At 44.7% G+C, this 21,449-nt stretch overlaps 3 protein-coding genes across 5 annotated transcripts in view; 1 reads left to right on the forward strand and 2 right to left on the reverse strand.

Moving 5' to 3' along the window:
• Positions 1–3,151, reverse strand: part of XRCC1 (X-ray repair cross complementing 1) — an 18,206-nt gene extending 15,055 nt beyond the window's left edge. For both annotated transcript variants that reach the window (XR_014567745.1, XM_083753867.1), the window contains exons 1-3: positions 3,009–3,151; positions 2,200–2,292; positions 13–120 (exon numbers count right to left, since the gene is read on the reverse strand). Coding sequence is in view for 1 of the 2 variants with exons in the window: in XM_083753867.1 (XP_083609993.1) it covers positions 13–120; positions 2,200–2,292; positions 3,009–3,059 (252 nt within the window). In the remaining variant the exon portion in view is untranslated. The remainder of the gene's footprint in view (positions 1–12; positions 121–2,199; positions 2,293–3,008) is intronic.
• The window catches only part of LOC310851730 (phospholipase A2 inhibitor 25 kDa subunit-like), a 1,159,037-nt gene that overhangs the window by 607,107 nt on the left and 530,481 nt on the right, over positions 1–21,449 (reverse strand). The window lies entirely within an intron of this gene.
• On the forward strand, positions 3,045–14,719 carry PINLYP (phospholipase A2 inhibitor and LY6/PLAUR domain containing). Of its 2 annotated transcripts, none has more exons than XM_083754293.1 (6): positions 3,045–3,151; positions 11,150–11,238; positions 11,784–11,900; positions 12,982–13,134; positions 13,671–13,814; positions 14,117–14,719. In XM_083754293.1, the coding sequence occupies exons 2-6, from the start codon at positions 11,187–11,189 to the stop codon at positions 14,266–14,268; spliced, it is 618 nt and encodes a 205-aa protein (XP_083610419.1). In that variant the 5' UTR covers positions 3,045–3,151; positions 11,150–11,186; the 3' UTR covers positions 14,269–14,719. The 2 variants fall into 2 exon arrangements, with proteins under 2 accessions (XP_083610419.1, XP_083610418.1); XM_083754292.1 differs by lacking the exon at positions 3,045–3,151 and adding an exon at positions 8,084–8,233.

The raw sequence follows: 21,449 nt of genomic DNA on the forward strand, positions 1-21,449 counted from the left end.
GCACTCGCTCACCTCATAGTTCTGCTCACTGGAGGAGGCAGAGCTGCCAGCCAATACTTCAACAAATGCGGAGCCTTCATTGCCAATGTCGATGCTGTGAATATGCTCCTCTTTCTCAAACTGTGGGGAGACACGACAGCCTCAGCCAAGGGTTAGGAAACACACAGAAATGTTGTCTTTCAGCCCAAGCTTCTAAAGTTTCTGACAAATTGAACACAGTGTCCCATTCATGCATGATTGCCGATATGTATGTATGCATGCACATACACTCACTTCATACCAAATCAAATCTTACATCAGCCTTCCCCAACCCGGTGCCCTTCAGATGTTTTGGGATTGCAACTCCCATTAATTTCAGCCAACAGAGCTGTGCTAGCTAGGGGTGATGGGAGTTGTAGTCCAAAGCATCTGGAAGACACAGGGTTGGGGGAAGACTGTCTTATACCAGAGAACTGTCTACTCTAACTGGCAGTGACTCTCCAAGCTCTCACACAGAATCCTTCCCTTCCCAGCCCTGGTGCCCAAGATCCTTCTAACCACAGAGAATAGGATTGAACTTAGAACCTTCAGCATGCAAACAATGTGCCCTACCAAAGGGCTACGGCTTTCTCACTGAAGGCCTGTTTTTGTTGTGGGAAATATGCAGTGGGGGTGTCAACCACTGGTGGTCACAATGCACAGCTGCTGGGCTGCATTCAGACTTCCGACTGCAAGTGATCCACCAAGCTATGACATAAAGATGAGATGCTAATCTGCTACCTGGTTTTGAAGTTGACCTCTCAAGACTGCTTGCATGACTTCCCAAAACAGGGCTTCTTCCTCCCCCCCCACCCCCGCCAAGGGACAGATGGGTGGCAAAAGCAGCTCAATGGGTAGTGTGGACATGAGGACCTGGCAACCCGTTGAGCACACCCAAGCCAACATAGTATCATTTTTGAAGCAATGCAACCACAGTAAGCCAAATGCCAATAGCAAACCTAAGTCAAGTTGCAACTAATCACATGCATGAGGTTTGTTATTTCCCAATGCTACAAATATTGACAGTTCCCGCAGTACGTTTTCCCCTTCACAGCCACATATAATAATAACAACAACAATAATACCTTTATTGTCAATGTGCAACCTGTGTACAATGAAATTAACCGAGCCTCCCTCCCCCCTGCACAAACACTCAATCTCATTGCACTCTCTGTGCTTGTCGCACAACACACCAACCCCGAAAGTCAGTTTTACTATATTATTTTCCGTTCAGCAGCCTAACAGCCCATGGATAGAAACTGTTTTTTAGCCTGCTGGTACGACTGATTATACTTTTATATCTCTCCTGCCCGAGGGTAGAAGATTAAAGAGGTGCTGACCAGGGTGTGAATCATCCCTGAGAATTTTTCTCGCTCTCCTAAGGCAACGATCCCTTGCAATGTAATCTAGCATGCTCAGGGAACAGCCCATGATATCATGTGCTGTGTTCACCATCCTCTGTAATGACTTTTTGTCTGTGGATGTCAAGCCAACGTACAATATGAGAGGACACTTTCTATTGTGGACCCAAAGGAGGAGGTCATCAATTGTTGATTAACATTGTTCTTTCGCAAGACCCTGAGGAAGTAGAGTTTCTGTTGGGCCTTCCTAGCCACCTGAGTTATATTGTTTTTCCAAGTTAGGTCTTCGCTAAGGTAAACTCCCAGGAATTTAAAGGAAGAGACTCTCCACACCCCCCCCCCCGATATACAATGGGGCTAGTTCCCCTCTCTTCCTCCAAAAGTCCAACACCATCTCCTTTGTCTTGCTAATATTTAGGTGCAAGTTATTCTCTAGGCACCCTGTAGATACTTTGCCTGCAATCACCTGGAGACACAATAGCACAAATCAGGGTGTATGAACATATTTCCACCAGCAAGCTCCATCACCATGCCAACATCCTGTCCAGCTGTCACTCTCTTCAAAATCAAGACAGCTGTTATCTAAGCCTACAACCTGATTCAGTTTAGCTTCCTTCCAAGTAAGGTATTTGCGTAGCCAAGAAAGAACTGCAGCTGTTTACACAAGAAGCTAACTGCGCAAGCCAATCCCAGGTGTTTTAGCCCCAAAGAAATTGCATCACACGCTTCTCGCCCCGTTTACATTCCTAACAGTCCTGCAAGGTGCTGGTGGGGAAGTTGAGGCAGATTTCAAACGTTCAGGAGGTTAACTAAAACTCACCTGTAGTATGGCAGAGATGTGCTTCTCCCCAGCCTGCGCAGCCTTCCACTTGCGATAGGTGTCGGCCTTAAGCAGGTTCTCAGCACAGTGCGTCTGGGGGGTGGGGCGAGAAGAAAGATGAGATGAGAAGGGTAAAAATGAAGGGGCAGGAAATAATCTCTCATCTAGAGCAGGAATTACTTGCCCACATCATCCGCACTGTGATTTCTTCAGCTGCACACACACTGTACATTTAAAACACAATCTGCTCCTCTCGCTCCCAAGAATCCTACAAACTGTGTAGTCTGCCCCATACAGTGCTACAATTCCCAGGACCAACTGCAGTTCCCAGGACCCTTGGATGTCCATATGTGTGTTTTAAATGTAAGGTGTGTACATGTGTGTTTTAAATGTAAGTTGCTGTTCTCCCCATCGCTCCCCACTCCCTCCACTGGAACTGTAGTTTGCCTCACAAAGAGCTACAATTCCCAGCACCCTGCACAAGCTACAGTTCCCAGGACTCTTGGGTCTACGCTTTCCATGTATGGTGTGTTGTCCTCTCCATCACTCCCCACCCTATCACTTCACCCTACATATGGCCTCACTCAAAAATCTCCTCTGGTCTCCTATCTCTTAATTTATCACCCACCTCTCTCCCCCCCCTCCAGAATGGGCTCTTCCAGGCTCCACCAATCAAAACCCAACTCCTCCCGACCACCCCTATCCTAGATATGAATGGTTGCGCCCAACCGTCGAGGGGAAATAACGGAACCTCCCTCCCCTCCCTAGGCCACGGAGCGTCCTCTTTAGAAAGGCGGCCTCGCCCTCACCGGGTCGGAGCTGCTGGCAGACACCACATGTCGGATTGCGATCTCCGGCATCTCCCCGCCACTTTCTGTCACCACCGTGACCCGGTAGCAAAACTCCCCTGGCAGGCCGGAAGTGCTGGATCCCGAGGACGCTCAGCTCTATGGTATGTTCTCGCCCGCCCGCCGCTCATAGACTCCTCCCCCCTGGACGAGTCCTCCAGGAGCTTTTGCGCAGGCGCTTAAGGGCAAGGCCGCGTTGGCTTGGAGGCACGAGCGCCCCCTGCCGTCGTTTATTTTCTTTTTTTCCGTTCAAGTCGGGTTTTGCTTCCCGACGGGCGAGTCCCGCCTGCTCCTGTAAGCGCATGCGCTCTCGCTCGCTCTCAGAGCGTGCGCTAAACTGGCGGGAAATTTCTTATTAATTGCAAGCAAGCAAGCAAGCAAGCGATAAATAAATACCAAGAGCAACCCTGCGAAATAAATGATATAACATGCAGTTCCTAATGTATCCAGCACTTATTTAGATGTATTAATTCAGTTGTTACCGCCACATGCTTAGAAAGTTAAGGAGATATCAGTCTGCTTTAACTTTAAAGTGTTGTAGATTTTTCTCATTTCCCCCCTGCTTTTTAGCTTTTTTTTTTTTTTTGCAAACCTTGCTGTTGCTACAGTCAAGCAGCTTGCAAATTTTATGAAATGAGAAAAAAAGAAGCTTCCTATTTGAAATGTGTTTGATTCATTATTAACACCATTATTAAAACCATCATCTTAAAAAAGAAAAAGCAGGTGACAGGAACTGGCTTCATGAGGTGTGAAAGCAAAGCCATTGCTTTCTATTGCTTCCTCTTTGACATTTTACAATTAAGCTGAGCCTTCAGAAGAGAGTAGAGCTGCTTTTCCATGGATAGAAGGGCAAGCACTCTTGCCAACTCATGACCCAGGCGGCATTGAGGCAGGTGGACTCAGGGGGGAAGATGTGTGGGGCACCATGTTGGAGACTGCTGCCCCAACTGAATACACTTAAGACCTGCTTCCTAGTGCTGTACAGTGAAGCGAGCGGGCAGTGCTGGATTTACGTATAACCTAAACAAGCTATAGCTTAGGGCCCCATTCTCTTGGGGGCCCCCCAAAAAATTAAAGCAAAAACAAAACAAAACTGGATGTACATTTCCAAAATTGTATTTCAGTTCAACAATTACTTTGATAAAATACATATTTTGTTATGTGCAAATGGCTTTAGATCCCTATTAGGTCCATCAATTACCATATAGCATATATTCAACGCAAAAAAACAGCAACAATTTGTTGTTGACAAAGGACAGCTGGACATATAAAGGGCCCCATTACCTTCAGTAGCTTAGGGCCTCATCAAACCTAAATCCGGCCCTGGGAGCGGGTGGCCCTGTGGTCTAAACCACTGAGCCTCCTGGTCTTGTGGTGGTTCGAATCTCCACAATGGAGTGAGCTCCTGTTGCTCTGTTCCAGCTCCCGCCAACCTAGCAGTTCAAAAGCATACCAGTGCAAGATGTGTACTGCACCCCATAGTCAATTTTAACTCAAGTTTATTAAATTTGTGAGGTCCATGCCTTTACACAAAATACCATAAAACATTATTAAAAGATAAACAATAAAATTATAAAAATAAGCTAAAATTCAAGCCTTGCTGTCCCAGCAAGGAAACTACCCAAAAAAACCCCACCATTCAAGAAAGAAGATACAGCAACAGGTTAGGAGAGCAATGGGACAAAGAAAGGGGAGGTCAAGATGGCGCCGGCAGTAAGTCTTCTGTGAGCCTCAACAGAGCGAGTAGGAGCTTTTTACAGAATAATAACAATAAGACAGAAAGACATTCAGAAAAAAATCGAAGCTTAGCCTGATAAAGAATCCGGGAGCTACCAGGAGGTATTTTTAAACCTCCCCTTTCTCCTCTCCTCTCCTGAGCTTTTTTATCTGCCTTTTTTTTCTGCCCTTTGTAATCCCGTGGAAGCCATTCAAATTTTCCAAGGCCACCCAGTGCTATTTTGAGGCTATTTGAGTGCTATTTTGAGGCTATCTGAGGCTAACTACAACCTCTGAGCTCCTTTTGAATAAGGCCCTAGCACACAGCTAGAGAAGATAACTCAAATGGTACTTACAAGACAGAATTATAAAGAACTGGGGATTCCTCTAGCTCAGGCACAAGCTGTTGAACCCCCTGCCCCAAAGAAAAAGCAGGCAAAAATTCCATATTATTTTAAACCAAAAGCAGAAGAAATAAAAAACACAGCGAGCCTGCATCCGCACGAATGGTCTGTCGACCGTACCTCGTTCGGAAGGGACATGGAAGCAGAGGTAGGAAGAGGAAAAGGAGTCGACCTGGCAACCGAGTTAAAGCAGGCAACTATAGAAAATTCAGCCCTTAAGGCCCGACCAGAACAGGAGCCTCAACTGGGAAACCCAGAATCCAAGTCAAAAGAATCCACTCATCAATCTATGCTTAGAGGAAAGGGGGGATCTCCTGCCCCGACTGAGTTGGAGGAGTGGCTAAACGACACAAGAGTTCGACATCTAGACCTGGGCAGCTATAATTACATAATGACAGGGCTGTACAAAGATCTGTTGGAAGAACATCAAACTCAGCTAATTAAAGAACTGGGGCCAATTAAAAACTTTCTCTCAGAATGTTTGGGTTTGCTCACCTCCCTGATTGAACTAATCAGGAGGAAAGAGGACTGCCACTTTCACAAAGAAGTCAGCAACAAGCCAAATGGCAATAAAACCCAGCCCAACATCAAAGAAAGGAAAACAAGCAGAGCCAAACTAGTCCAAGGCAATAAACAACACATGTAAAATTCCAGCAAACTGGAAACTAAGTGTGGTAGCCCCTATCTACAAGAAGGGAGATATTCAAGATCCAGCAAACTACCGCCCTGTAAGCCTTCTGGACATCGCATACAAACTTTATACCCGGTACTTATTAAACAAGTTGGTAGACTGGGCGGACCATTCTAACCTGTTCAACCAGGAACAGGCAGGATTTAGAAAGGGCCATAATACGATAGGTCACTGTATGGTACTACAGACCCTGGTAGCTAAATATGCAAAAGCGTATAAGAGCAGACTCTTTGTGGCCTTCGTTGACTTGACATCTGCCTTTGACTCAATCTGTAGAGATAGACTATGGAAAAAATTATATGAAACGGACATTGATAGACGGCTTTTAAAAATCCTCAGAGAGTTACACACAGATACTACAGTCAAAATCAGAACTGGCCCATCAGGAATTCTTACGGACCCACTGCCATTACGGACCCACTGCCATTGGGGAAAGGGGTCAAACAGGGATGCCTGCTAGCCCCATTTCTTTTTAACTTCTATATAAACGACATTGTCCAGTACATGGCAAAGTACAAGTCATCGGCTCCAGCCCTTGAAGGTAAACGTCAATTTTAACTGGACTTAACCATCCAGGCGTCTTTTACCTTTACGTATTCAGTGTTGCCTAAATGGGGAGCTGAATGTCGGAGTAGATGATCCAATAGCATGAAAGCTTTTTTTTGGGGGGGTGGTGGCAGGTACTTTGTCCAGGTACCAGATGGATCAGACCTAAGAAACCCCACTGTTTGTGTCCTGTCCCAAACGTATGTGCCAACAGAAACAACTCTATCAGCCCTCAATCTGAGCTTGTTTCTCTTGACTCATCCACTTCTACTGTTACCCGATTCCTTTTCGAACAAGCTTCAGCTCAATTCCTCCCTCAGAGTCTCTGCCCAAGCACTCGGCCCCTTTCAGAATCTGGCAACAGGCTTGCCTCCTTGAAATAGCATCCCATTGTGTGCCTCTTTGGGGCCATTACGTCCCTCCAAGCTTCATTTACGAACATAAATGCTGAGCCATCCTTCTGCAACCTGATGCCCTCCAAAATTTTTGGACTACAGATCCCTTCAGCCCCAGCAATGCAGGCTAGAAAATTGGGGAAGGCTATAATAAGCACCCTCGTTCAAATAATTTCATAAAACAAACAGTCGCTTCCAGAGCAGGTGCTCCGATGCAAAGGAGGTTGGGAATCCTGTTCCTTTAATAATAATAATAATAATAATAATAATAATAAATGAAAATGAAAATAAAAATTTATTTATATCCCACCATCCCCAGCCGAAGCTGGGCTCAGAGTGGCTAACAACAATAAAAGTAACACAGTTACATAAAATCACAATCAATTAATTGAAATTCATTCTAAAATCAAAATCAAATTAATGGCAACTATTGTGCTAGAGTTCTATGAGGAATACCAAAGGAGGGGGTCAGAGTGTGCCTTGGCCAAAGGCCTGGTGGAACAGCTCTATCTTACAGGCCCTGCAGAAAGATGTCAAGTCCCGCAGGGCCATAGTCTCTTGTGACAGAGTGTTCCACCAGATCGGGGCCACGGCTGAAAAAGTCCTGGCTCTGGTTGAGGCCAGCCTAACCTCCCTGTGGCCTGGGATCTCCAAGATGTTTTCATTTGAAGACCGTAAGGTCCTCCGTGGGACATACCAGGAGAGGTGGTCCCATAGGTATGAGGGTCCTAGGCTGTATAGGACTTTAAAGGTTAAAACTAGCACCTTAAACCTGATCCTGTACTCCACTGGGAGCCAGTGCAGCTGGTATAGCACTGGGTGAATGTGATCCCGCGGCGAGGAGTCTCGCCGTGGCATTCTGCACTCACTGGAGTTTCTGGGTCAGTCTCAAGGGCAGTCCCACATAGAGTGAGTTGCAATAATCAAGTCTGGAGGTGACCGTCGCGTGGATCACAGTGGCTAGGTCAGGGCGAGAGAGGTAAGGAGTCAACTGCTTAGCTTGGCAGAGATGAAAAAATGCCGCCTTTGTTATAGCTGCAATCTGCGCCTCCATGGAAAGGGAGATGTCGAAGATTACACCCAAACTCTTAACGAACGGTGCTGGCACTAATTGTGCCCCCGCAAGAGATGGGAGTTGCCCCTGCAATCCCATATCATCCCGACCCAGCCAAAGGACCTCTGTCTTCGAAGGATTTAGCAAACTTGCAGACAAATTCCCCCACCATGGTTGCTCATGCTTCATTTGTGAGCATGTCTGAAAAAATCGAGTCTAATTTTCAACCAGAAAAGCAGACTAGAAAAATGAACGCAAATAAAGCCCATATAAAATCTGAGGCAAAAAGTTTGAAAATTAGAACACCAGACAAAATTAAAAATGGAACAACTAGGCCTGGACTCAAGGGAAGGTGTGGACGAGCCCCAAGAGATGGGAAGGTAAATGAGCATTTATTGTGCAGAGTGCAAAGAGTTAAAAGCACGACAAAATGGACACAATTGCCAAATTAAATAAAAACACAACAGAGGGCAACAATCTTTCTGCATCCTCAGCTGCTAATGTGTATACAGCCTTATTTGCCAATTGTAGCCTTATTTGCCAACTGGAATCTCTTAAGGGGGATGCATTTGAAGTAGGGGCCTTTCGTTTCTGCTCCCACTGCCAGTCTGGACTGGGTTCAAGGGTACCTTACATAGCAAAATGCTCTCTGGTGGGCCCCCATCTATATGCATGTCTGCTGCAGCAGGCTTATGGCTCCACAGTTTGAGATAGGCAGCTGCAAGTAAACCACCATGGCAATTATCCACAAAATGCCTCTGCTGTAGTGTTGCCCCAGGGCATTGTGGGCAATTTAAATGTCGGACCTGCTCACAGACGTAGCTGACTAGAGTCGGCGGTAGGCCCACTTGAAGGGTGTTGTGTGCTGATTCCATCATGGCCCCATTTTCAGTAAGGCGCTTCCTAATCCCAAGTATTTGTGGTCTCCTTCAAGGATTTTTACATCAAGGTCATGTTAATACTTGACTGACATCCGTCTTTGAAAAAGAAAAACACCCAATCTTGTTTGAAAAAACTCCTCCTTCTCTTGGGGACAGCCAACACTAATGGATCACCTTCATTATTCTTCTTTTTAAAAAAGTGACCCTGGACCATTGAACCACTGAAATTGCAAGCAAGTAACTGGAATCCCTCCAATCTCAGTGCCTAACAATTGGTTCTGTGTTCTTTTACTTGAGTGTGCATATTTTTTGTTCCTGAGCAGTCTGGAGGTCAATCAACATTTTAAGGTTTTATCATCAGGGATCGGGAATCTGTGATGTTGCTGGACTGCAACGTCAATCATTCTTGACCATTGGCTAAACCACTGGCTGGGGCTGATGGGAGCAGGAGCCCAGCAACATGCCAAAGGCCCATCCTTGCTTTACGTCAACAGCAAGGAACCTACCATATTTTTTGCTCCATAAGACACAGCTGACCATAAGATGCACATAGTTTTTAGAGGAGGAAAGAAAGAAAAATGCTCCCCATCCCAATTTGACAGAGCGCGTGAGGGAGAAAGATCCCCCTCCGCGCTGGCTCCTGGCTGCTCTCATGCAAGTCACAGAGCACCTCGAGCAAAGGGAACTCTAAAGAGTGTTCTAAAGCCCTCTTCCCCTGCCTCCCCTCTCCCCACCCCCTTGTGCGGGCGGGAGACATTTGGGCGGGCGCTGCCATTACGACACTTGCACAGGCCATGCCTCTGCCGCTCCGGGAACCAAAGTCCCCAGCTCCACCGCTGCCAGGAACCACATATTCGCTCCATAAGACACACAGATATTTCCCCTTACATTTTAGGAGGAAAAAAGTGTGTCTTATGGAGTGAAAAATACGGTATGTTTGTAAGCTTCACTAGGCACTTGGCTGGCCTCTGTGAGAACAGGATGCTATAATAGATAGGCTGTTTTGGTCTGATCCAGCAGGGCTCTTGCATACTGTAACCTGACCTGAATCCATGGGATAAGGGTTCTGTGAGACAGAAATTCAAATAAGCCAATTACAGAGTTGACTTTTCCTTGTGATGAAGCTTTCTTGTGAATGGAACTCAGCACTGAAACCATAACTCAACATCCTGGGGGGTGGGGTGGGGTGGGATGTAGGAGAAACAACCCAACAACAACAAAGTTATTTATTTACATTTTTTATTGTGTATCTATCATCCATCTATCTCTATCTATCTATCTATCTATCTATCTATCTATCTATCTATCTCTATCACCATCGTTACCAAGGCACCCAAGATGGTTCACAAGTTTAAAACACTAAAGCAAGTACTTTATATAAAACAAAGATTGACAGAGGTCTCTTATGCCAACTGGGAGCTGATGGTATGTGTGCTGCCTTGCTGGGGTGAAAACTAGAGCTGAGCCAAAATTTCTCAGAAGTGATGTTACTGAAGGAAATCAGAATTTTTCTTCACCCTTTTTCTCAAATCTCGGGTGGTAGAGCATGAAACTCTTACTCTCAGGGTTGTGGGATCAAGTGCCACGTTTGGAAAAAGATTCCCGCATTCCAGGAGGTTGCACTAGATGACCCTTATGGTCCCAGTTCTACAAATCCATGATTCTATGAACAATTTCTCTCTCTCATCGCCCAGGGAAAGGGTGGAGAATCTTGGGAGAGGTCCTTTTCCCTTTACAGCTCTTTCTGTAGGCAGAGAGTATTCCTTGTGAGGAAGGGCTGTAGCTCAGCAGGAAAGCATCTTCTTTGCATGCAGAAGTTCCCAATTTTAATCCCCAGAGTCTCCACATGGAGCTGAAGGAGACACCATTCCTGAAACCCTGGAGAACAGCTGCCAGTTTGTGTAGACAGTACTGAGACAGATGGACCTGGGCATCTTGCTATGTTCCTAATCAAAGGGCTGTGTCACCGTTCCAAAGACTGAAGTGAAAGCTCAGCTCACTGGGACTCAATCACAGCAGTGTGAGAAGACCCTTTCTATTTAAAAGAAAAAGGAGTGTGCTTTTAGATAGGGAAGCATTCCTTTTTCCATCAACTCTCTTTGTATCCCACAAGTTGAAACTCAAAGCTCCCAGCTTCGTTGCCAGGAGTGGGAAAGGTCGGAGTGGAATGAAGGTGGCTGTGTGCTCCCTTGGCTATGGGAGAGCGAGCGAGACCCAGCTGGCTCACAAAAGGACTCCTTGAGGCAGTCAATAGACAAAGAGGATCAGCTGTCAAGGGAGCTTGGGGGCTGCCCAAGGATTTTAAGTGCCTCTCATCAAAAGCAGCAAGCCCGACGCCAAGCTTATATTTACCCGTTCACCCCCTTATGTAACTGCTGCGGCTTATATACTCCCACTTGGACTCTTCATTGATAGAGGCAACAGCTCGGCAGAGATCTTGCATCCCATCACAATGAAGACTCTGGTCAACCTCAGCCTCCTTCTGGCTGCTCTCCTGGGTAAAGGTGAGTCCATGTCACGGGGGAAATGCTGTTCCCTGACCTGCCTATTTGGTGTAATAATAATAATAATAATTAATTTGTACCCTGCCCATCTGACTGGGTTGCCCCAGCCACTCTGGGAGGCTAGAATTAAGTACAGTGGAACCTCGGAAGCCAAACGCCTGTAAACTCAAATGTTTCAGCTCCTGAATGATCAAAAACTGGAAGTGATTGTTCTGGTTTTCGAATGATTTTCGGAAGCCGAACGTCTGGCGTGGCTTCCACGGCTTCCGATTGGCTGCAGGACGCTCCTGCAGCCAATTGGAAGCTGTGCCTTGGAAGTCGAATGTTTTGGAAGTTGAACGGACTTCTGGAATGGATTCCGTTTGACTTCCAAATGCCACACTTTTGATTTCAATGGCCCCTGAGCCCAGCTATCTCAGTCTGGAGGACCTCACCCAGTGCATTCACTGCGAATGCAAATATTCTGTTGAGTGTCCTCATTTCTAATTAGCTGGCTTCGTTTATACAAGCTTGTCTCCTTCCGCTTCCTCTGCTCCTTTCCGCAGGCTCCTGCCTAATCTGTGAGACCTGCATCAGCCCTGGTGAAGGCTGCACTGGCCTGGCTCATCCCTGCAGAATGAATGAAGACACCTGCCTAACCATTGTGGGAATGAACTCTTTGGGTGAGTGATGCAAAGTGGGACACGCAAGTCCCGCCTTGGCCCAGTAGAAGGAGAAAGGGGGTCTCTGATTCCTGCAGATTTTAGGCTTCAAGGAACATCAGTTTCCTTTTCCTGTGTGCTATCCATAAATCTTCCTTTAAGCTTTCAAGCTTGCAGGCATATCTCTTTCGGAAGTCTGCAAGGAGGATGTGAGGATAACAGTGATCTGCTGTTGTTCCCCACAGACTTAAGGCAACACCTGCACCTTCACTGCATTCTTTTCAGCACTTGCTGAAGTTTTAGACAAGCCTACCCAGATGTTTAAAAACTTTATATGAGTTTTAATTGGTTTTAGTCTATTCTGTTGTGGTTTAAATTTCTTGTATGCTGTGGTTTTTTTAGTCGTTTCATTGTTTTATCTTTTTTTGTAAACTGCTTTCAAGTTTCCTTCCCCCTACAGTCAAGCAGTATATAAATTTTATGAAAGAAATAAAATATTCATTTAAAGCAGTATCATAATGCTATTAACAGGCATGGCTTCCCCCAAAGAATCCTGGGAGCTGTAGTTTATTAAGGATTCTGAGATCTCTTAGGAGAACCCCTATTCCCTTCACAGAGCTGCAGTTTCCAGTGTTCCTTGGGATGGGAAAACCATACAATCACAGAATTGTAGAGTTGGATGGGACCACGAGGACCATCTAATCTAACCCCCTTGCAATGCAGGAATCTTTTGCCCAAGCTGGGGCTCAAACCCACGACCCTGAGATTAAGAGTCTCATGCTGTACCAAGTGAGCTATTGATGGTTACAACTGAATTGTAGCTTTGTGAAGGGAATAGCGGTCTCTCCTAACAATTCTCAGCACCCTTAGTGCAGATGGGGTCTAATATTCAGTGGCATGGTCCTCCTGATTGCTCCCACCAAGGTCCTCTGAGGCAAGAGGGCACAGCAGAGCAACTGGAACATACACATGTTGTGATGGGCGCAAGCTTTTCTTGCTGATATTTTTTGCAGATGTTCTCAAATCCTCAGCCTTTGTGCAAAAAAATAGAGGAAAATCTACCATGAACCAGCTCTCTTAATGGCTGTTTTTCATTTTCCAGGTGGTGACGATACCACAGAGACCCTCAAGACCTGCATTGCTGCTGAAGATTGCTATTCTGGTTCCATCAGTGTCACCACCAATGCTGGGCTCCACCTTCAGAGCATCTCTAGCTGCTGCCAGGATGACCTCTGCAACCGTTGGGAACTGACCTGTATGGAACGCTCTGCTTCTCTCCTCTGAGCGGTTTTTCCTTGACCCGTGCTTTCTAGGCATGAGTCCCAGCAGCTTTCCCCTTGTCCCATTCCTTTCTCAGGGAAAGCCTGCTCTTTCACTTTAAATTGGAGCAAACAACAATCTGGAGAATACCCAAACTGCTGTTTGCTGCAGTTCAGCACTAAAGAGTCATTTCACGACTTCTTTGTGGAACGTCCTCCCATTAGACATCAGATGTCAAGGAAATAAAGAACTACACAACTTTTAGAGGCATCTAAAGGCATTTAAAGGCTGAGGAAACCCAGCCAGATGGATGGGGGTATAAATTGTTGTTGTTGTTGTTGTTGTTGTTGTTGTTGTTGTTATTTACATACCCCGGGGGTAAGCAGCCTTCACAGCACCTCATTTCCAAACCCTGCATAGGCCAAGGAACTCTGGTATCTTGCACTGCTCAGAGACTGAGGTGGCATGAAACAATATGTTGTGCCTCACAGTTTGGGAGCGACTGGGCTTTACATGGGTTTTTCTCCGCAGTGCCACCTACAAACCTCACCTCCAATGGATTGCAGTGTCCAGCTTGTTCCATCTTTGGTTCCAGCCACTGCAAGGGGACTGAGATGCTGAATTGCACCGGAACAGACAATCGCTGCATCATGGTATCTGGGACGCTGAATGCCGGTATGAGTAAAAAAGCATATACTGTAGTACTCTGTCCTCTGTCAATTGATTTCAGCCACATAATGCACAATAAGAAGCAACAAACACTAAAACTATGATTTCCCACAGAGTGGCCAGCCCTATTTGCCAGGTAGTAAAAATAAATAAAAATAGAAGATCCCACACCCCAGCCCTGGAGGTAGTCCTAGCGCTACCTAGAGATTGAGTCTGGGGCCTTCTGCGTGTGAAGAAGTTGTGCATCTGCCACTGACCCTTCCCCGTCAAGCTTTGTGTTGCTAACCAACGTCATCCTCTGCCCGCAGGTGGTCTTCCCTCTACCTTCACAGCAAGAGGATGCAGCACAGAGACGGCCTGCTCATTGCCCCTGGGGACGGCCCTTTACTCAGCAGGAGTGATCTTCAACCTTGACAAGGTGTCATGCAGCCCGGCCCCGAAAGCCACAGAAAACCACTAAGGGGGAAGAAGGTGGTTCAGGAACAACAACCCCTGTGAAATGCCCAAGGTGGCATCCAAGCCATTCATCTCAAGCCCTTTAAGGCCAATTTAAGAGTCACTGCTTCCCCCAGGGAATCTGTCATTTGTTGAGGATCTCCTAACAACTCCCAGCACCCTTAACAGCTCCCAGGATTGTTTGAAGCAAGCCATCACTCTTTTTTAAAAAAAAACATTTTTATTGAAAAATATTAACAACATAAATTATGAATCAACATAACCAATTACATTTCCCCCCTTTTTATTCCCCCCTCTCTCCATCTCCCCCCCCCCAGAGACTTCCCTCAGCTCCCCTCTCTGATTTGTTTATACATATTTTTCTCTGCATATTATAGAATTGTACATATCATTACCTTATCCATCATATGTTCTACTAATAAATTTGTGGATGTTTATTCAAAGCCTGCCAAGGAGTTGAAATCGTTTTGTTGTCTTTTTAAATAGTTTGTAAAAAATCCCCATTCTTCCTTGAAGTCACTGTTGTCTTTCTCATGTAGTTTATATGTCAACTTTGCCAATTCCGCACAGCTCATCAGTTTTTTCTTGCCATTGTTCTTTTGTTGGGATTTCCTCATTCTTCAGTCTTCATGCTAACAAGACTCTTGCCGCTGTTGTAGCATACATAAACAGGTTCTTTCTTTTTCTTGTCAGATCTCGTCCTAAAATCCCTAACAAAAATGCTTCTGGTTTTTTTTTTACAAATGTCATTTTAAACATGAGAGCCATGACTCTTAAAGTTGTATGAAAGTGTTTGAAAGGTATGGCATGGATATGATCCGAGGATTCCATTGCCCTATTGGCTTTCCACCACAGTTGGATGGAAGCAATGCTTCTGAATACCAGTAGGAGAATACCACAGGAATACCACAGGAGAGGGCTCTTGTGTTCGAATCCTCCCACAGGCATCTAGTTGGTCACTGTGAGAAATGGATTTTGGACTAGATGGACTACTGGCCTGATCCTACAGGCTCTTCTTATGTTCTTATGCTTCTCTTCCTCTCACTGTGTTTGGGGAATGATCCCCCCCCCCCTCATATCCTTCTGCGTTGTCCTTCAATAAACTGACATGGAAAGTAGCAAAAATAACACACATCATTTTTACCTCTGCCTCTCAAGGCCTGGCTGGGGCCAGGGGAGACTGGGTTTTGACCTGGTCCAGGAAGCTGAAATCTAAAGATATCTCTGTAAATTTTCTTGTGTTGACTGGAGAAAAGCAGTCACATACCAGTAATAAAAAGTGAGAGCTGGAGTGCGGGGAGGCAAGGAAAGAGGAAGAAAATTTCTTAGGTTTTAGGCCAGTTCTTCTATCAAAGCAAGGGTGAAAGAAAACAGAGCCACCCTTTGCTTTCCTTGTTATTTTAAAAATGTCTTAGTCATTTTAAAAATTAATAATAATAATAATAATAATACCAATTTTACTGTTTATACCCCACCCATCTGGGTGGGTTTCCCCAGCCACTCTGGGCGACTTCCAGGACATATAAAAACATCAAACATTAAAAACTTCCCAATACAGGGCTGCCTTCAGATGTCTTCTAAAAGTTGTGTAACTCATTATCTCCCAGACATCTGATGGGAGGGTATTCCAAAGGGAGGGTGCCACGCTGTTTATAGAGGTTCTTAAGGTTTATAGAGAAAAAATGCAAAACTCAATATCTTTTCTCTTTTAAAAAAACAAAACACAAAAGGGGGAGGAGATAGAAATAGAAAAAGGAAAAGAAATAAATAATAAAGAGTAAAAAATTGGTTAAAAGAGAAAGATAGAAAAAAATAAGATTAAGAAAATAAAGAACTTCCCATTCTTCATCTGTCCACTATATAAAAAACAATATTAATTTTGTCCAGTCCTGTGTATAACACTCAACAAAACCACTTTCTATTAACAAATATTATTTCCAATCCTCAAATCCAGATATCATTATTTCCTTTTCCGGGTCTATAGGAGGTTTCCAATCTATGACAAATGTTAACAATGACTTATGTCTGATTAAACATGTAAAAAAATTGTCTTAATCCTGATGGATAGATCTGTCAATTTCAGTTTCTCTCAGTTTATCATTTTTTCCAACACTCAATTCTTCATGTTTACACTTCAGTTTGTGTTCTTTTTTTAAAAAACACACACGCCCAAATGAAAATACATCAGCATTTTAGTACAAAGTTCTAATATACAGTGGTACCTCGGGTTACATACACTTCCAGTTACAGACACTTCAGTTTACAGACTCCGCTAACCCAGAAATAGTACCTCAGGTTAAGAACTTTGCTTCAGGATGAGAACAGAAATCGTGCTCCTGCGGCGTGGTGGCAGCAGGAGGCCCCATTAGCTAAAGTGGTGCTTCAGGTTAAGAACAGTTTCAGGTTAAGAACAGACCTCCAGAACGAATTAAGTACTTAACCCGAGGTACCACTGTACACATTTTTTAATGCAATTTTGCCTTTTTGTATGGCATTTTCACCAGTATATGCATTAATGTACACACTTTCCACTAGTATATGCATTTTTTCAGTACACATGACTTGGTTGGAGAACTGCATTGCAAAATCTGGAGAAATGCGAATTTTTAATAACAGCTGTGTTGCAGGCTGCATATTATTTCAGAAAGTGCAGGTTAGGAAGGTTCTCCTTTAAATGTGAACTTGAGTTACATCTCTCCCCCATCCATGTGATTTTCTCCAATTATTATTATTATTATTATTTATTTATTTATTTATTTATTTATTTATTTATTTATTTATAACCCCAGCCACTCTGGGCAGCTTCCAACAAAAGATTAAAATACAATGATTCATCACATATTAAAAGCTTCCCTAAACAGGGCTGCCTTCTTCAGATGTCTTCTAAAAGTCTGATAGTTGTTTATTTCCTTGACATCGGATGGGAGGGCGTTCCACAGGGCGGGTGCCAGTACCGAGAAGGCCCTCTGCCTGGTTTGTACTATGATCACAGCCCCCTATGCAACTTCCCACATTTACTGTGTGGCTTTCTTGAGAGAATATCTCGTCTGAAGTCTGAACAGGGCACATGGCAATCACTGAAAATAGGTCCCCCCCCTCAGTTTTGTGGGGGGCTGCCAGAAGCAAAATGGTGAGGTTGTGATCTGATGATGCAGGAGGAGAGATGTCACCACTGAAATGTCACCACCACTCACATAACCAACTCCCTGCCCCCTCCCCCAAAACGTGCAAACAAACTTCCACACTAGCAGTGGCTGTGGATAGATAAACTTTTTTTTTTTTAATGTACAGTGGTACCTCAGGTTAAGAACTTAGTTCATTCTGGAGGTCTGTTCTTAACCTGAAACTGTTCTTAACCTGAGGTACCACTTTAGCTAATGGGGCCTCCCACAGCCGCCTTGCCACCAGTGTGCAATTTCTGTTCTCATCCTGAAGCAAAGTTCTTAACCCGAGGTACTATTTCTGGGTTAGCAGAGTCTGTAACCTGAAGCGTCTGTAACCCGAGGTACCACTGTACTGGATTTGTTGCAAAACAGGAAATATGAATTAGATGGGGAAATATGAGGGGGACGCCAAGGGGACACTAGAAAAGGCTTTCATGCATGAGCACCACCACAATAAAGTGCCAGGTGGAAGCAGCCCACATGATGACAGAGCCAAAGGTCCAGCTGAGAGGTCAGGGACTCCAGATGGAGAGCAGGCGGCAGCCAGGTCTAGCCAGGAACTACAGGTGCAGATTCCAGCACCTGACTGCTGCTGAGAGCTCTGTTTATGAAACCTAGAGATAGCTGGTTCTCATCGGTGCCTTCTGCTCTGTGACCTTGAAGGCTGGTCAGGTACAGGTGGAGTCGCCTTGGCCTTCTCCCCCTTCAGGTTGCTGCTCAGCAGGCGAAGCTGACTCCTGGCCCATGACACTTTATTGGATATTTTCTTTGGCTGCAAATCATTTCAGCCCTTCTTTTTTATATATAATAATTCTTAAACTTTCTGTTTTATAATTTAGAATATTCATTTAAATCCCCTTAAAATATAATGACTTCCCTTCTTCTCTTTCTATGGTTCATTTTGCATATCATAAATCCCTGCATATTCTACATAAACTAAACCATTCAGTATTCCGTTATTACATCCATCAAAACTTATTTACACTGTTGGATTTATCTTAATGCTCCCAACGTTTTCAAGTGTACACAATTCCCTCCATATATTCAATAAACATTTTCCAATCTTCTCTAAATGTATATTCTTCTTGTTCTCTTATTCTATATGTTAAAAGTCTGCAAGCTGCACATATTCCATCAGCTTAAGTTGCCATTCTTCTTTAGTAGGGACCTCGCTCATTTTCCATTTTCGGGCTAACAAAACAGGGGCCGCAGTAGTGGCCTACATAAATAACCTTTTTTGACACCTGGGAATTTCTGAATTATCTAGGGTGTGTGTTTTTGGGAAAAGTACTTTTAAAACACCCCCCCCCCCAATTCATTATGAATTATTTCCCAAAACTCTTTTACCCTTTAACAGGTCCACCACATATGAAAGAATGTTCCTTCAATCTCATTGCATCTCCAGCTTTTATCTGATTCAATCTTATGCATCTTAGCAAGCCTACTCGGAGTTAAATACCATCTGTAAATCATTTTGAAGTAGTTCTCCTATTTGACCCTTCTTTTAGTGGGAGGCAATATATAAATTGAGTTACACTAAAGAGCACTAGGAACCTGCCTCAGGTCTGTTTTGAATCGTGACTAGGTTGCAGCAGCAGGTCCAACTACTGTGGGGATGGTGGTATAATATGGACTCCCCACACCAAGTCCATGAAGGCACTGATGAAACATGGACAGACTCCTGCTAGACAAAGGAGGCTAAAGCCCCAGTCCACAGGTCAGGGTTGGGGGACCCTGTTTCAGGATATCAGCCTCAGCCGGCATGACCATTAAGCAGGGATATTGCTGCTGTTGGCGCCTTCCTGTTTCAAGAGACAATGACGTGTGCAGGGCCGTCTTACCCATAGGCGCTAGGAGTATGGGGCACCCGGGCGTCAGGCTCTCGGGGGCGCCTGGCCGAGAGTCCGGGGGCCCAAGAGTTGAATCTGGGGAAGAGCCCACCCGTCTGTCAGAGTGCTGTGGCAGGCTCTTCTGCTGCGGGCATCTCTGTGCCGCGAGTTTGGGGGCGACCGAGCCAGCGAGACACTGAGGCGGCCGGCTGGCTCCACCCTCCTGCATGCCTGGGACTGGGCAACCTGGGGAGGGGGGGCACCGGGTGGATCTTTGCACCTTGGCACCACATATGCTTAAGAGACCCCTGGGCATGTGCCTCCAGGGGTGAAGACAGACCACTGCTTTAGCAGCACCGAAGTAGCCTCCCAGGGGCGCAAGCCTGGGCAACATGTAGGGAAGTCCTGGGCTGCCCAGACAACAAGACCCCCCCTCACAGCCTCGTTCCAAAGGAAAACAGAGCAATACTTTGGCCTTTCTTCAATGCTTTTTTCTTTTAGATGTACCAAAAACAAAAAACGCCCACGCCTATTCAACATAACCTTAGCAAACAAAATCGAGGTCTCCAGTGTTTATATTTGGAGGGAACATGAGTGGGAGTCAGGGGTGGGAACAGGGTGACCAAATGGCCGATGTTGCCTAAAAGATCTCTCCAAAAACTGGCATGAGATCAATTGATAACAACACCTCTCACAAACCGCACCCTCTAGTTTCTTATTTCCTTGTTCCACTGAATCGGAATGTCCCGTTCCCCTTTCTCATCGTTACTGCCACCCCATCCCCCACCACCTAGGCTCCCCTCTGCTTCCTGTATCTCCTCCCTCCCCACAGAGAGCTGGTACTTACCCTTTTCTGCACAGCGCATGCATCTATAAATACAGGCAACATCAGCCTCACACTTTGCAGCTGAGCCCTTCAGCAACAGGCATCAGTTCAACAAGGAACTTGAAGATCTAGGAAGCGGAGAAAAACAGGTAAAAGATGAATCCTTAGCAGATAAAATACTTGTGAGCTTCCCAGTTAAGGCTGGTTGATGTTTGAACAGGGTTTGGGGTAAGGCAAATGTGACCTTAACGAAAGAAGGAAAGAAAGAAAGAAAGAAAGAAAGAAAGAAAGAAAGAAAGAAAGAAAGAAAGAAATTAATTTTGATTGATAGTTGAAGGATTTAGTCATTCCACCCTACCTTACAAACAGTCATCCTTAATCTTATCAGTGTTGTTTGATTTTACAACACATAAAGTTGTTGAAGTGCATGAGCAGTCCCCTCAGCCAGCATACAGTTGGATCTGGCCAAGTTAGCTTTCGTTTATCCCTTCATCCCTTCCACCTGTGAATAAACAGAACAGCTATTGATTAATAAATGTTTTGTAGATTTTTTTTTTAAAAAATTATTGCTGGAACACTTGCTGTTTGATTTGCTGCTTGATGTTACCTGGTGCACACTGAACAATAATACATGATACTGATTCTATTCTCATTGTAGTTATTTGTTTTGGGATAAACCTTCTGATTTTCTACAGAAAAGTTATTTTATTCTTCTTTTGAACAATAACTGCATTTTTTTGTATTTATTGCTTGCAATTTATGTTGTTCTTTTTTTATCTTGCATATCTGGAATACACACACAGAGAGAGACACACACTTAAATATTCATGCTTACACATAAACATTTCCCAGCTCAGTTTGTGTTTCCCAGATTTCTCTTACAGCTAACTCTTTCCATAGTAACCTGTGTGCTGAGGGATACAAAGTTTCTGGAACTTATTCTAGAAGAATGGGGAACCTTTGATATTCCAGAAGTTGCTAGACTCCACCACCAACATGGCCAATGGTTAAAAATGATGGGAGTTGTAGTCCAACAATGTCTAGATGTTTGCATGCCTGCATGCCTGCTCTAGGTTGTAGGGCATATACTCAGTGTATGCAAACCAGCTGGTGCATTTGATTACTTATTAAATTTGTATACTGCCCTTCATCCGAAGATCACAGGGCGGATCACAACATGACAATACAAAATGAGAACACAAAATACAGAATAAACCAACGAAAACCATAGCAAAGTGATTCTGAACCTGGGTGGGTAGGCCAGTTCCATTTTTATTGAACAGCCATTACATAAATCTTAGTGTAATAAATTAAATCCCCAGATTCGACCATCAGTTGGGTTATAACCAACCATGGCTCAGAGTAG

Source organism: Podarcis gaigeae, assembly GCF_964106915.1.
Source record: "Podarcis gaigeae genome assembly, chromosome: 8".
Taxonomy (NCBI): Eukaryota; Metazoa; Chordata; class Lepidosauria; order Squamata; family Lacertidae; genus Podarcis; species Podarcis gaigeae.